Source organism: Salmo salar, chromosome 05, assembly GCF_965601325.2.
Source record: "Salmo salar chromosome 05, fSalSal1, whole genome shotgun sequence".
In the NCBI taxonomy this organism is placed as follows: domain Eukaryota; kingdom Metazoa; phylum Chordata; class Actinopteri; order Salmoniformes; family Salmonidae; genus Salmo; species Salmo salar.
This window is the reverse complement of record NC_138295.1, coordinates 21,699,499-21,716,365: the sequence shown is the minus strand read 5'-3', so window position 1 is coordinate 21,716,365 and position 16,867 is coordinate 21,699,499. Positions and strand designations below refer to the sequence as shown.

Genomic DNA, 16,867 nt, shown 5'->3' with positions numbered 1-16,867 from the left:
CATTATCCCCTACTGTAACTAGCAGAGACAGAACATTATCCCCTACTGTAACTAGCAGAGACAGAACATTATCCCCTACTGTAACTAGCAGAGACAGAACATTATCCCCTACTGTAACTAGCAGAGACAGAACATTATCCCCTACTGTAACTAGCAGAGACAGAACATTTGTGAAAGAAAAATATATCACACCTTTGTATTAAGCTAAATTCACCAAATTTATAACAAGTAAATCGAGAATATATGCCAGGGTGGTCACATAAAAATGTGTCTATTGTAAAATGTGTGGCAAGGTTGTTGCATAGCCAACATGGTGTCATAATTACCACCGTCAGCCTCCTGTATTTTAGTGGCACCTCACCACCTGCATGCCACTTTGACCGAGGCACAGTACCGGACCATCTTTAAATATCTATAACACGTGTCAAACTCATGCAGGTTTTCACTCCTCCTTTGTACTTGATTGATCAAATAAGGTCACTGATTAGTAAGGAACCCCTCGTGTGGTTGTCGAGGTCTTAATTGAAAGGTAAAACCAAAAGCCAGCAGACACTCAGCCCTCTGTGGAATGAGTTTGACACCCCTGCTCTAAATGAAGACATCTGCAGTTCATTTAGAAGTAGGGCCAACAGATTCAGAGGGAACTTTAAGAGTGGATGGAATGAAATGAAGCCGTACCTGGTGAACTCTAGAACATGGAGCAGTTCATACTTCTCCTCGGCTCCAAGCTGAGAACAAAACAACACACAGAGACAGTCAGTCAGTCATTGCACTTTAAGTCATTGACTCTAAACTAGCCTTCCTTTATCACGTTTCACTATGCAAGTAACCCAACGCTCCATTTTTGACCCTTGTCTAATCTTAATTGAACTAAATAGTGCTCAGTCAGCCCGCCCCACTCGGATGTGGAGAGTAAGCAAATTTAATGAATTTCCTTATAATTGTCAAGACCAGGTACAATTGCTGATGATCACATGTGTGTCAAGGGGCTTTCGCAGGCCTAATAAAGTTTGAGGACCTAGACAAATATCTTGGAAATGTAGTACTCTGGAGAAAAATTTGAAGAGGGCTTAGGCTTCCGTGCTGCTCTACCTCCTCCCTAAGTGCAATCATCAGGTTAGCCAATTACAGGAAACAAAGTGCCCTTAGGTTAGAGGGGGATGCGTTCACAGACGCAATCGCGTACCCGTAATCTAATTGAGTAATTTAGAAGAGTCGTTATTTTCCATGACAGGGCCTGTGCTCTATCTACATCCTCCATGAAAGGACCTGGATCCAAATAGTAGGATACTTATTTTTTTACCCTCCAAATAAACTTTAGCCGAGTTGAACGTGCCAATGCAATGGTCCCAGAAGTACAAACCCCACCCATCTGTCACTCCAGGCAGGCGCAGTCAAACACTCAAAGCAGTGCTCTATGTATTGCATTCTGTGTATTATAGTGCATTGATTGTGTCATTTTTATGCTGATCTCACAAAATTAATTACCATGTATATAACTGTATATAGCCTCATTACTGTTATTTTATTGTGTTACTTTTTACTTTAGTTTATTTGGTAAATATTTTCTTAACTACATTGTTGGTTAAGGGCTTGTAAGTAAACATTATACAGTAAGGTCTACACCGGTTGTATTCGGCACATGTGACAAAATTTGATTTGATTTGTAAATGGACAAAAAAGATTGCATCGTACTCGAAAGTACTCGAAAGAAAACAAATCCTACTTGAACCCAGGTCTGCTCCACTGTACATTGGTCCGATCCTCAAGGATTTCCCATCTCTCACAAAGGATACATCCCAAATGGCACTCATTTCCCTTTATAGTGCACCGTTTTTGACCAGGGCCCATAGGGGTACGGTCAAAAGCAGTGCACTATAAAGTGAATAAAGTGCCAAATGTTGAGATGAAGCCTCAAAACATTTAATCAGACAGAGGCCTCAAAGTGCTGAGTGATTGTCATAGCGACAAGCTCCTTGATGATATTTTACAGTGAGAGAGAGCACTCATCTGAGCTCTGAGGGACAAGAGAGGTTTTTCTGTGTTTACACAAAAAGCACAGCGTCTGTCCCTGTGGTGGCTAAACAAAGGCTTTCATTCCCAGTGTATGGTGAAAAAAAATAAGCCTAATTATTGTGTTGTATACGGGATGCCGTGCTATTTCTTCATTGAAACATTTTGCAATGCTATTTCTACCAGGGATGGGCATTTGAAATTATTTCACTATTCGAATAATATACACTATATATAGACAAAAGTATGTGGACACCCCCTTCAAATTAGTGGATTCGGCTATTTCAGCCACACCCGTTGCGGACAGGTGTATAAAATTGAGCACACAGCCATGCAATCTCCATAGACAAACATTGGCAGTAGAATGGTCTTACTGAAGAGCTCAGTGACTTTTAACATGGCACCATCATAGGATGTCACTTTTCCAACAAGTCAGTTCGGCACATTTCTGCCCTGCTAGAGCTGCCCCAGTCAACTTCAAGTGCTGTTATTGTAACGAGGAAACGTCTAGGAGCAACAATGGCTCAGCCGCGAAGCGGTAGGCCACACAAGCTCACAGAACTGGACCGCCGAGTGCTGAAGCGCATAGCGTGTAAAAATCGTCTGTCCTCTGTTGCAAAACTCACTACCGAGTTCCAAACGGCCTCTGGAAGCAACATCAGCACAAGAACTGTTCTTCGGGAGCTTCATGAAATGGGTCTCCATGGCCAAGCAGCCGCACACAAGCCTAAGATCACCAAGCGCAATGCCAAGCATCGGCTGGGGTGGTGTAAGCGAGGCACAAAGCGAGGTCCATACAGAAATGGTTTGTCAAGATCGTTGTGGAAGAACTTGACTGGCCTATTTATCATACCATCTGCTAGGGCCTGTCTTGACTGCATCAAATCGTTGTAAAGAAGCTAGCAAGCTACAGTAGCCAGCTAGCTAGCTTAAGTAGCAAGTCTAACTATTTTGCTGCACTCCCCACACTGGTCTACAACAAATCCATTTATATGAAACAACAGCCTACCTGTTGGTTGATCATTGTAGCCTATTCCTTCTCATTAAGCCAACTTAATTCCGTAACTTTAATTCCATTTCGCATTGATTAGAATCTCCCACTTTACATGGAGCGTTTGACTGTAGCGTCACTTTGATTGGACAGTAACAACAAGATAAACGTGTGAAACGTGTGTAGGCTACTGATGCTTTTAAAAAAAAAAAATTATAATAATTTTTTTAATGGGGCACACCGTCATGAAACTGTTGTTTTACTAAAATGTCAAATGTAATGGTCTATCCTTGTAGGCTATGTAGCAATGTCACATAGATCATTTTAGACAAAGCCTTTTCATTGTCAAAACAGGCCAAACAATCAGAGCACTTTATTACTAGAACGCTCTGCACACAATGACTGTAGCCTTTCAGTACTGGGCAATGTTTGGCAGGCCTACCTCAAAACGTTTGCACACAAGTGGTACTGTAGATGGTTGAGTTTCCACCTTACAATGTATAGAGCTTTAAGAGCTACAAAACAGCAGTGAAAGGCACAATAGCATTGTGTTCATTTTCATTAGACTTCATTTTGTTAATGCCATAGAAATAGAATCAGAATAAGAATTATATTTATATGTATTCTGCTGCATCTACTCACCGCTTGAATGATGACACTGTCTGGGGTTCTACCAGAGAACACAAAGCCCAGGTTCGCCGCTGCCCTCACCAGAGCCCCTTCGTCTGTATAACCAGAGGAGAGCCCAAGTTAGGGCTGGAGATGAGAGGTGCACCAGAACAGCAACACAAGTATCACAGAGACATGAGATGACCAAGACAGTTGGGGTCTAACTGAGCACTTGGAAGAATTTTGCTCTAGACCTCAAAAATGATCATACAGTTTATAAACACAAAAATGAGCGGTTCTTATTGGACTGGTCATGGTAGTGCCTAAATAGTTTGGTCCGTTTTCTTCCGTTTGGTGCCTGTTGAACCACTTCAAAACATCTAGCCTTGGTGCCTGTGTAACACGACCCTGCTCTCTACCACTACAAAACATCTAGCCTTGGTGCCTGTTTAACACGACCCTGCTCTCTACCACTATAAAACATCTAGCCTTGGTGCCTGTTTAACACGACCCTGCTCTCTACCACTACAAAACATCTAGCCTTGTTGGCTCAAAGCATATAAAGTCAGATTGACCTTGTATAATATAATAGAGAATACTCAGGGTTAATGCGCATCCTTTTGTATTGTTCAGATGTCTGTTCCACTCCTGCACAACGAAATTGCTGTCTTTTGTATACTGGTCACATCCCAGTTTGTGTCACTCCCATCTTCAATAAGGTATTGATGTCATTAGTTGATATCAATGTGATGGTGTTGTCATATGTCCGCAGACGATACTGAGAGGTTTGAGGGGCTTGGCAAACAATGAGACAGGAACACAGGAAATTGAGGCATGACAATATAAGTGATCGCCTAGAGACAGCCATTTATTCAACGTCAACTGGAGATCCTTTGCTTCTGTATTCTTATATTTGATTGGTAGACTGACTGACGGACGTTTGGTGACTGACCTGGCATTTCAAGCTATCATAAGGCTGTTAAAAGGCTATTAAGAGCGGTTGTAAAACTGTTACAGTGCAGCGCTGTGAGGTCAGGACTAGTGGGCCATACCTGGTGAGGCAGCCTGGTAGACGATCGTATCGTCGGTGCGCTCGGGGACGGCCGTGTGACAGATGGCCAACATGGTCATGAAGTCCAGGATGACAGGAGCTGTGGGCTGCAGAGGGACAGGGAGGGAGGGGAAGAGAGTGAGGGGAAGAGGGAGAATGAGAAAGGGAAGGGAGCGAAAAAGGGAGAGAGTGAGGAGACATCATTAGAGAGCATGACCAATTACCACTGGAAAATGATGACAAGACACGTGCAAATAATAGCCTATATTGACTGACTGATGATCAAACTGAATAAGACGCTGGAAATCTCTTGCCTTTATCTGTAATTTCTTTATGGGAATAACTTTACCCTCAAAGGACTTGTCGGTCCCAGGTGATGATCACAAGTATAAACATTAAGTACACAAGACTGCTTCGTCATATCGTCTGTTCCTCCAAGAGCATATGTAGTAGCATACGTTGAGTTCATGAGATGTTGCACAGTGCTGGGTTAGGAGTAGGGCTGCATCCCAAATGTACATGTTAGTCATTTAGTAGATACTCTTATCCAGAGCGCCTTACAGTAGTGAGTGCCTATATTTACATACTTCTTCCCCGTACTGGTCCCCCGTGGGAATCAAACCCACAACCCTGGCGTTGCAAGCACCATGCTCTACCAACTGAGCTACATGGGACAGAGCCAAATCGCACCCTATTCCTTACATAGAGCACTACTTACAAAAACAGGAATAGGGTGCCATTTGGTATGCAGGCAGGGTTAAGGCATAGAGAGAGGTGGAGCTGGAGGGCTGGTTGATGCTACTGAGGCTCCGATCTGGGCTGAGATTGAATGAACACCAGCCCAGTGTCAGTGACCTCAGTTGGGCCAAGAACGACAACAAAACCCCAAAGCAACAGCATGGATCTACAGTAGGGTGTAGTTAGCCAACAGCATGGATCTACAGTAGGGTGTAGTTAGCCAACAGCATGGATCTACAGTAGGGTGTAGTTAGCCAACAGCATGGATCTACAGTAGGGTGTAGTTAGCCAACAGCATGGATCTACAGTAGGGTGTAGTTAGCCAACAGCATGGATCTGCAGTAGGGTAGGTTAGTCAACAGCATGGATCTACAGTAGGGTAGGGTTAGTCAACAGCATGGATCTGCAGTAGGTTAGGGTTAGTCAACAGCATGGATCTGCAGTAGGGTGTAGTTAGTCAACAGCATGGATCTGCAGTAGGGTGTAGTTAGTCAACAGCATGGATCTACAGTAGGGTGTAGTTAGTCAACAGCATGGATCTGCAGTAGGGTGTAGTTAGTCAACAGCATGGATCTACAGTAGGGTAGGTTAGTCAACAGCATGGATCTGCAGTAGGGTAGGGTTAGTCAACAGCATGGATCTACAGTAGGGTGTAGTTAGTCAACAGCATGGATCTGCAGTAGGGTGTAGTTAGTCAACAGCATGGATCTACAGTAGGGTGTAGTTAGTCAACAGCATGGATCTGCAGTAGGGTGTAGTTAGTCAACAGCATGGATCTACAGTAGGGTAGGTTAGTCAACAGCATGGATCTGCAGTAGGGTAGGGTTAGTCAACAGCATGGATCTGCAGTAGGGTAGGTTAGTCAACAGCGTGGATCTGCAGTAGGGTGTAGTTAGTCAACAGCATGGATCTGCAGTAGGGTGTAGTTAGTCAACAGCGTGGATCTGCAGTAGGGTAGGTTAGTCAACAGCGTGGCTCTGCAGTAGGGTAGGGTTAGTCAACAGCATGGATCTGCAGTAGAGTAGGTTAGTCAACAGCATAGATCTGCAGTAGGGTAGGGTTAGTCAACAGCGTGGATCTGCAGTAGGGTAGGTTAGTCAACAGCATGGATCTGCAGTAGAGTAGGTTAGTCAACAGCATAGATCTGCAGTAGGGTAGGTTAGTCAACAGCGTGGATCTGCAGTAGGGTAGGTTAGTCAACAGCATGGATCTGCAGTAGGGTAGGTTAGTCAACAGCATGGATCTGCAGTAGGGTAGGGTTAGTCAACAGCATGGATCTGCAGTAGGGTAGGTTAGTCAACAGCGTGGATCTGCAGTAGGGTAGGGTTAGTCAACAGCGTGGATCTGCAGTAGGGTAGGTTAGTCAACAGCATGGATCTGCAGTAGGGTAGGTTAGTCAACAGCATAGATCTGCAGTAGGGTAGGGTTAGTCAACAGCGTGGCTCTGCAGTAGAGTAGGGATAGTCAACAGCATAGGGTGTGGTTAGTTTACTGGTTTCCAGTAGAGTATACTGTACATATTCAGAAAATATGGAAAACAGGTATTAGTACTGACCCTCTATATAGCTTACTATGGGGTTTCTTATTTTATATACACAGTAAATTCAAGTCCGGGTTTTAGCTGGGCAACTCAAGGACATAGAGACTTGTCCCGAAACCACTCTTGCATTATCTTGGCTGTGTGCTTAGGGTCAATGTCCTGTTGGATGGTGAATATTCACCCCAGTCTGAGGTCCTGAGTGCTCTGGAGCACATTTAAAAAAAAAAAATCAAGGATCTCTCTGGACTTCGCTCCATTAATCTGTCCCTTGATCCTGACTAGTCTCCCAGTCCCTGCAGTTGAAAAACATCCCCACAGCATGATGCTGCCACCATGCTTCACCGTAGGGATGGTGCCAGGTTTCCTCCAGATGTGATACTTGGCATTCAGGCCAAAGAGTTGAATCTTGGTTTCATCAGACCAGAGAATCTTGTTTGTCATGGTCTGAGAGTCTTATGTACCTTTTTGCAAACTCCAAGCGGGCTGTCATGTACCTTTTACTGAGGAGTGGCTTCCGTCTGGCCACTCTACCATAAAGGCCTGATTGGTGGAGTGCTGCAGAGATGATAGTCCTTCTGGAAGGTTCTCCCATCTCCACAGAGGAACTCTGGAGCTCTGTCAGAGTGACCATCGGGTTCTTGGTCACCTCCCTGACCAAGACCTTTCTCACCTGATTGCTCAGTTTGGCCAAGCGGCCAGCTCTAGGAAGAGTCTCGGTGGCCACCGTGTTCTTGAGGACCTTCAATGCTGCAGAAATATTTTGGTACCCTTCCCCAGATCTGTGCCTCGACACAATCCTGTCCCGGTGCTCTACGGACAATTCATTCAACGTCACGGCTTGGTTTTTTCTCTGGCTGTCAACTGTGGGACCTTATACAGACAGGTGTGTACCTTTCCAAATCATGTCCATTCAATTGAATTTACCACAGGTGTACATTTTTTACATTTACATTTTAGTCATTTAGCAGACGCTCTTATCCAGAGCGACTTACAAATTGGTGCATTCACCTATAATATCCAGTGGAACAACCACTTTACAATAGTGCATCTAAATCTTTTAAGGGGGGGGTTAGAAGGATTACTTTATCCTATCCCAGGTATTCCTTGAAGAGGTGGGGTTTCAGGTGTCTCCGGAAGGTGGTGATTGACTCCGCTGTCCTGGCGTCGTGAGGGAGCTTGTTCCACCATTGGGGTGCCAGAGCAGCGAACAGTTTTGACTGGGCTGAGCGGGAACTGTGCTTCCTCAGAGGTAGGGAGGCGAGCAGGCCAGAGGTGGATGAACGGAGTGCCCTTGTTTGGGTGTAGGGCCTGATCAGAGCCTGAAGGTACGGAGGTGCCGTTCCCCTCACAGCTCCGTAGGCAAGCACCTACTCCAAGTTGTAGAAACATCTCAAGGATGATCAATGGACACAGGATGCACCTGAGTTCAATTTCAAGTCTCATAGCAAAGGGTCTGAATACTTATGCAAATAAGGTATCGTTTTTTATTTTTCATACATTTGAAAAAAATATATATTTTTCGCTTTGTCACTATGGGGTATTGTGTGTAGATTGATAATCCATTTTATAATAAGGCTGTAAAGTAACAAAATGTGGAAAAAGGGGTTTGAATACTTTCCGAATTCACTGCGCACACACGTGTGTCAAAAGTTCAGACACACCTACTCATTCAAGGGTTTTTATAAATTTTTACTATTTTCTACATTGTAGAATTATAGCTAAGACATACAAACAATGAAATAAAACAGAATCATGTAGTATGCAAAAGTCTTAAAACATGTCAAAATATATTTTATTTGAGATTCAACATAGCCACCCTTTGCCTTGACAGCTTTGCACATTTGGCATTCTCTCAACCAGCTTCACCTGGAATACTTTTCCAACAGTCTTGAAGTTGCCAAATATGCTGAGCATTTGTTGGCTGCTTTTCCTTCACTCTGCGGTCCAACTTATCCCAAACTATCTCAATTGGGTTGAGGTTGGGTGACTGTGGAGGCCAGGTCATCTGATGCAGCACTCCATCACTTTCCTTCTTGGTCAAATAGCCCTTACACAGCCTGGAGGTGTGTTGGGTCATTGTCCTGTTGAAAAACAAATGATAGTCCCACTAAGCGCAAACCAAATGGGATGGCGTATCGCTGCAGAATGCTGTGATAGCCATGCTGGTTAAGTGTGCCTTGAATTCTAAATAAATCACTGACAGTGTCACCAGCAAAGCACCCCCACACCACCTCTTCCATGCTTCACGGTGGGAACCACACATATGGAAATCATCTGTTCACCTACTCCGCGTCTCACAAAGACACGGTGGTTGGAACCAAAAATCTCAAATTTGGACGCAGAACAAAGGACAGATTTCTACTGGTCTAATGTCCATTGCTCATGTTTCTAGGCCCAAGCAAGTCTCTTCTTATTATTGGTGTCCTTTGGTAGTAGTTTCTTTTCAGCAATTTGACCATGAAGCCCTGATTTACACAGTCTCCTCTGAACAGTTGATGTGGAGATGTGTCTGTTACTTGAACTCTGAAGCATTTATTTGGGCTGCAATTTTTTTTGAGGCTGGTAACTCTAATGAACTTATCCTCTGCCTCAGAGGTAAGACTGGGTCTTCTTTTCCTGTGGCGATCCTCATGAGAACCAGTTTCATCATAGCGCTTGATGGTTTTTGCAATTGCACTTGAAGAAACATTCAAAGTTTTTGAAATGTTCCAGATTGACTGACCTTAATGTCTTAAAGTAATGATGGACTATCATTTCTCTTTGCTTATTTCAGCTGTTTTTTGCCATAAAATTGACATGCTTTTACCAAATAGGGCTATCTTCTGTACACCACCCCTACCTTGTCACAACACAAGTGATTGGCTCAAATGCATTAAGGAAAGAAATTCCACAAATTAACAAGGCACACCTGTTAATTGAAATGCATTCCAGGTGACTACCTCATGAAGCTGGAAGAGAGAATGGCAAACGTGTGCAGAGCTGTCTTTAAGGCAAAGGATGGGTACTTTGAAGAATCTCAAATATAAAATAGATTTTGATTTGTTTAACACCTGTTTTGTTTACTACATGATTCATTGTGTTATTTCATAGTTTTGATGTCTTCACTATTATTCTACAATGTAGAACATAGTGAAAAGAAAGAAAAACCCTGGAATGAGTTGGTGTGTCCAAACTTTTGACTGGTACTGTATGTATACACACACACACACACACACACACAAATATTTATATTAGTTATACTATTTTGATATTGATTATGTAAGTTAAGCATTTCACTGTTAAAACTTCTTATGGATCCCTTCGCGCGCCAATCCTGTTAGCGGGATCGATTTGACAACACCCAGTGAAATTGCAGCGCGCCAAATTCAAAAACAGAAATACTCATTATAATAATTCATAAATCATACAAGTGTTATACATCGGTTTAAAGATGAACTTCTTGTTAATCCAGCCGCAGCGTCAGATTTTAAAAAGGCTTAACGGCAAAAGCAAACCATGCGATTATCTGAGGACAGCGCCCAGCATACCAACACATGAAAATCAGATTTCAACCAGGCAGGTGCTACACAAAAGTCAGAAATAACGATATAATTCATGCCTTACCTTTGAAGATCTTCTGTTGGCACTCCAATCTGTCCATTAAACATCACAAATGGTCCTTTTGTTCGATAAATTCTGTCATTATACCCCCAAAATGTCAATTTATTTGGCGCATTTGATTCAGAAAATACACCGGTTCCAACTCGCCCAACATGACTACAAAGTACCTAATAAGTTACCTGTAAACTTGATCCAAACATTTCAAACAACATTCCTAATCCAACTTTAGGTATTTTAAAACGTAAATAATCGATCAAATTTAAGACGGAATATACTGTGTTCAATAGCGGATAAAATGATAGGGTTTCAGGTCGCGCACCCCAAACAACACAGTCCACTTGGCTCTACACTCAGAAAGGAAAGGGCTACTTCTTAATTTCTCAAAGGAAAAACATCAACCAATTTCTAAAGACTGTTGACATCTGGTGGAAGCCATAGGAACTGCAACCAGGTCCCTCATAAATCTAGTTCCCCATAGAAACCCATAGAAAAGACAGTGACCTCAAAAACAAACAAAAAATCCTGGATGGTTTGTCCTCGGGGTTTAGCCTGGCAAATAAGTTCTGTTATACTCACAGACATCGTTTTAACAGTTTTAGAAGCTTTAGAGTGTTTTCTATCCAAATCTACAAATTACATGCATATCCTAGCTTCTGGGCCTGAGTAGCAGGCAGTTTACTTTGGGCACACTTTTCATCCGGACGTGAAAATAGTGCCCCCTAGCCCAGAGAGGTTAATTGTGCATATGAAAAAACTTGAAAACCATAAAGGAAGAAAAATGATGTGTCAGCTTCAGCTCTCTGAATACTGTACATATAAATCCTAAAAAATTAACTTCTGTACTTGTTGTCCTGACAATTTGTATTTCAGCTACCCCTCATTTGTACCAAGAACTTCTCTATCATATGATAAACTCAAAGAAGGATTTGACTATAAAAAAAACCCACTATGCATTTGATTACTGCTGCTTTTGTCATTATTGTCCTCGGGTCTGTGACGCAAGCTCTTTGAAGAGATATCGCCCGGCGGGGAACAGAGGAGCGATAAAAGAATAAAGCCGGAGAAAAATCAAAGGCCTTTTTCCAAATGAGAGTACACCGAGACTATTACAGACCAGGTGGCTGTTTGGCCGCTCCCTGTCACAGCAGAATGCTAAATCGGGTTGGGTGACAGGTAGGGATCGCTGCAGAAGGTGTGTGTGTGTGTGTGTGTGTGTGTGTGTGTGTGTGTGTGTGCGCGCGTGTGTGCGTATGGCAGAACAGGGTGATGGTCACCTAAGAGGACAGAGAGGCCACTACAGACAGCTCCAATGTTCTGATTAGATGTGACAGCTAATAGGACCGACGCAACACTACTGGCTCGGCCCCATGGCCCCGTGGGCACCTTTGTAGCGTAATCTGTGTCATGGTGCCAGTGACAGACACTCATTGCTTCGGATGTGACCGGTGCTGGAAGTTTAGCGGGACTTGCAGGAAGTCGTGTAAAGGGATTCTGCCTCCTCCGATGGAGAACAAGCTATAAAGGAAAGATTCTGGAGTTTTGGTGCAGGTACAGCCAACTAGCGCAAAAATATTGTCAAAACTACACGATATATTGTTAAAAATAATATACCAATATGCAACTATATCGATTCCCCCCACTCCCCTCTCACCTATATAGGGAATAGGGTGCCATTTGGGACAGCTAGACAGACCACTCCACGGCCAGAGAACATGTCCAATGACTCGAGAATTTGAAAAGCACCAGAGGGTGATGTTTATTTTTTTTTTTAGGTACCCCTGCGACCACTTGCTGCTGTATCCACAGGGTTTCCCACAAACAGCCAGGGGCTGTGTTAAACTGTTGTCAGTGGCTGGGATTCATCGTGTGACCTCAATGTGACCTCCGAGTATAGTAAGCCAAACCAGACGGGCAAAGGAGGACGTGTTTTAATATAGTGCATGGAAGAGGTGCTATGGTAAGGTTATCAGCCGGTTGGTTAAGCAGCTTTAGCACAGGTTTGCTGGTTTACGATCCCAGGTAAAATCTACTAATGTTGAGGTACTTAAACCCAAAACGACCTCAAGGGGTGCAGTACTGTGGCTGGCCCTGTGCTCTCTCGAATATGGTAGTGTTAACAGCAGAGCAGAAGATGCATTTCCGATGTATTCGAGGTCGACCGATTAATCGGAACGGCCGATTAATTGGGGCCGATTTCACGTTTTCATAACAATCGGTAATCTGCATTTTTGGACACCGATCATGGCCGATTACATTGCACTCCACGAGGAGACTGCGTGGCAGGCTGACTACCTGTTATGCGAGTGCAGCAAGGAGCCAAGGTAAGGTGCTAGCTAGCATTAAACGTATCTTATAAAAAACAATCAATCTTAACATAATCACTAGTTAACTACACATGGTTGATGATATTACTAGTTTATCTAGCTTGTCCTGCGTTGCATATATTCGATGCAGTGCCTGTTAATTTATCATTGAATCACAGCCTACTTCGCCAAACGGGTGATTTATCAAGCGCATTCGCAAAAAAGCACTGTCGTTGCACCAATGTGTACCTAACCATAAACATCAACGCCTTTCTTAAAAACAATACACAAGTATATATTTTTTAAACCTGCATATTTAGTTAATATTGCCTGCTAACATGAATTTCTTTTAACAAGGGAAACTGTCACTTCTCTTGCGTTCTGTGCAACAGAGTCAGGGTATATGCAGCAGTTTGGGCCGCCTGGCTCATTGCAAACTGTGCGAAGACCATTTCTTCCTAACAAAGACAGTCAACTTCGCCAAACGGAGGATGATTTAACAAAATCTCATTTGCGAAAAAGCACAATCGTTGCACGAATGTACTTAACCATAAACATCAATGTCTTTCTTAAAATCAATACACAGAAGTATATTTTTTTAAACCTGCATATTTAGTTAAAAGAAATTCATGTTAGCAGGCAATATTAAATTAGGGAAATTGTGTCACTTCTCTTGCATTCAATGCACGCAGAGGCAGGGTATATGCAACAGTTTGGGCCACCTGGCTCGTTGCGAACTAATTTTCCAGAGTTTTACGTAATTATGACATAACATTGAAGGTTGTGCAATGTAACATCAATATTTAGACTTATGGATGCCACCCGTTAGATAAAATACAGAACGGTTCCGTATTTCACTGAAAGAATAAACGTTTTGTTTCGAAATGATAGTTTCCGGATTCGACCATATTAATGACCTAAGGCTCGTATTTCTGTATGTTATTATATTATAATTAAGTCTATGATTTGATAGAGCACTCTGACTGAGCGGTGGTAGGCAGTAGCAGGCTCGTAAGCATTCATTCAAACAGCACTTTACTGCGTTTGCCAGCAAGCATGCTTCAAGCATTGCGCTGTTTATGACTTCAACTCCCGAGATTAGGCAATACTAAAGTACCTATTAGAACATCCAATAGTCAAAGGTATAGAGAGAAATAGTCCTATAATAACTACAACATAAAACTTCTTACCTGGGAATATTGAAGACTCATGTTAAAAGGAACCACCAGCTTTCATATGTTCTCATGTTCTGAGCAAAGAACTTAAAGCTTTTTTACATGGCACATGACACTTTTACTTTCCTCTCCAACACTTTGTTTTTGCATTATTTAAACCAAATTGAACATGTTTCCTTATTTATTTGAGACTAAATTGATTTTATTGATGTATTAAAATAAGTGTTCATTCAGTATTGTTGTAATTGTGTGTGTATATATATATATATATATATTTATTTGCATTTTATTGCATGACATAAGTATTTGATACATCAGAAAAGCAGAACTTAATATTTGGTAAAGAAACCTTTGTTTGCAATTACAGAGATCATCTGTTTCCTGTAGTTCTTGACCAGGTTTACACACACTACAGCAGGGATTTTGGCCCACTCCTCCATACAGACCTTCTCCAGATCCTTCAGGTTTCGGGGCTGTCGCTGGGCAATACGGACTTTCAGCTCCCTCCAAAGATTTTCTATTGGGTTCAGGTCTGGAGACTGGCTAGGCCACACCAGGACCTTGAGATGCTTCTTACGGAGCCACTCCTTAGTTGCCCTGGCTGTGTGTTTCGGGTCGTTGTCATGCTGGAAGACCCAGCCATGACCCATCTTCAATGCTCTTACTGAGGGAAGGAGGTTGTTGGCCAAGATCTCGCGATACATGGCCCCATCTGTCCTCCACTCAATACGATGCAGTCGTCCTGTCCCCTTTGCAGAAAAGCATCCCCAAAGAATGTTTCCACCTCCATGCTTCACGGTTGGGATGGTGTTCTTGGGGTTGTACTCATCCTTCTTCCTCCAAACATGGCGAGTGGAGTTTAGACCAAAAAGCTCTATTTTTGTCTCATCAGACCACATGACCTTCTCCCATTCCTCCTCTGGATCATCCAGATGGTCATTGGCAAACTTCAGATGGGCCTGGACATGCGCTGGCTTGAGCAGGGGGACCTTGCGTGCGCTGCAGGATTTTAATCCATGACGGCGTAGTGTGTTACTAATGGTTTTCTTTGAGACTGTGGTCCCAGCTCTCTTCAGGTCATTGACCAGGTCCTGCCGTGTAGTTCTGGGATGATCCCTCACCTTCCTCATGATCATTGATGCCCCACGAGGTGAGATCTTGCATGGAGCCCCAGACCGAGGGTGATTGACCGTCATCTTGAACTTCTTCCATTTTCTAATTATTGCGCCAACAGTTGTTGCCTTCTCACCAAGCTGCTTGCCTATTGTCCTGTAGCCCATCCCAGCCTTGTGCAGGTCTACAATTTTATCCCTGATGTCCTTACACAGCTCTCTGGTCTTGGCCATTGTGGAGAGGTTGGAGTCTGTTTGATTGAGTGTGTGGACAGTTGTCTTTTATACAGGTAACGAGTTCAAACAGGTGCAGTTAATACAGGTAATGAGTGGAGAACAGGAGGGCTTCTTAAAGAAAAAGTAACAGGTCTGTGAGAACCGTAATTCTTACTGGTTGGTAGGTGATCAAAAACTTATGTCAAGCAATAAAATGCAAATTAATTACTTAAAAATCATACAATGTGATTTTCTGGATTTTAGTTTTAGATTCTGTCTCTCACAGTTGAAGCGTATGCATGTATAAGCCGGTATCGGCTTTTTTTGGGGTCCTCCAATAAATCGTTATCGGCGTTGAAAAAAATCATAATCGGTCGACCTCTAGTATTAGTTGGACAAATAAAGTTGTTTTAGTAGAAGTACAACTAAGGCACCATATTCTGGTTCAGGTTGACTCAGAAGGTGTTCAAGAACAAGGAAGAGGACGCTGATAAAATTAAATGACAGCACCACCAATTCTACAAAGCAGGTTCAACTCCTGTGCTTTATGGAAGAGAGCTTTCATTCTCTACATGAGTGGCATCACAACTACAATCTCTCCACACATGAAAAGGTCTCTTCAAATACCACAGGGGGTAAAATAAAAATAACAAATATACGTTTTCCAATCCAAGCCTATCAAATATATACATCTCCAAAAGAGAAGAAACACCAATAGCTCCCATACAAAAACTGTTAATTAATTAATTAGGCCTAATTAATGTAATACCGCCAGCGACCACTTCATTATCATCAACAAATCCTTACAGGGGATTGTGATTTACAAACAACGAACCAGCGCTTGTTCACTTTGTATGTAATTAGGGCTCAGAGTTGGCAACACACTACAGATATCTATATGCCATTAAAACGGATCCTACCCACAAACTCATTAACGGCGCCGAGGAGTTTGTGCTGTCACAACACAGCAAACATCACAGCGGGATTACTTAGTCTCCCCGGGCGACACCGTGCTAGCTAGCCACATAATCAGAAGTGACATCCTGCCTCCTACGCCGTCTGGTGACCCGATGACTCAACCAGCCAATCAATCATGGCTTTTTATCCATCTCGCTTCTCACAGACAGAGCGATACACAGCTACGCTACAGGAGGTGGTTGCTGCCTTTGAGTGAATCCAGTGTTTGCAGGATTGAGGCAAATTAATTTTACGTAGTTTTTTGAAGTTCGATAGCATGACACAGACTTGAACAAAGTGAGGAAGATAATACTGTATGGCCACCTGCCTCTATGTATTCCACAAATAATATACGCTGTATAGCAAATGTTTTTATCCAAGCCACTTAGTGCCCAGCATGTCAAATGTTTTGTTTGGGTGGCCCCAGCGGGAATCTAACTCAAAACCAAATCGCCATGCTCTGCCAACTCAGCGACAAAAGGACCACAGTCAAGCAGTCAATCACCCAACCCCCACATGGATGTTTCAAAGGGACAACCAGAGTAAGATGGGACTAGATAAA

General features: G+C 42.9%; 1 protein-coding gene across 2 annotated transcripts in view; it reads right to left on the bottom strand.

Annotated features, from left to right (window-relative positions):
* The window catches only part of atp8a1 (ATPase phospholipid transporting 8A1), a 211,244-nt gene that overhangs the window by 78,428 nt on the left and 115,949 nt on the right, over positions 1-16,867 (bottom strand). For both annotated transcript variants that reach the window (XM_014199122.3, XM_014199124.3), the window contains 3 exons: positions 4,666-4,771; positions 3,647-3,729; positions 679-728 (listed from right to left, as the gene is read on the bottom strand). In XM_014199122.3, coding sequence (XP_014054597.1) covers positions 679-728; positions 3,647-3,729; positions 4,666-4,771 — 239 coding nt within the window. The remainder of the gene's footprint in view (positions 1-678; positions 729-3,646; positions 3,730-4,665; positions 4,772-16,867) is intronic.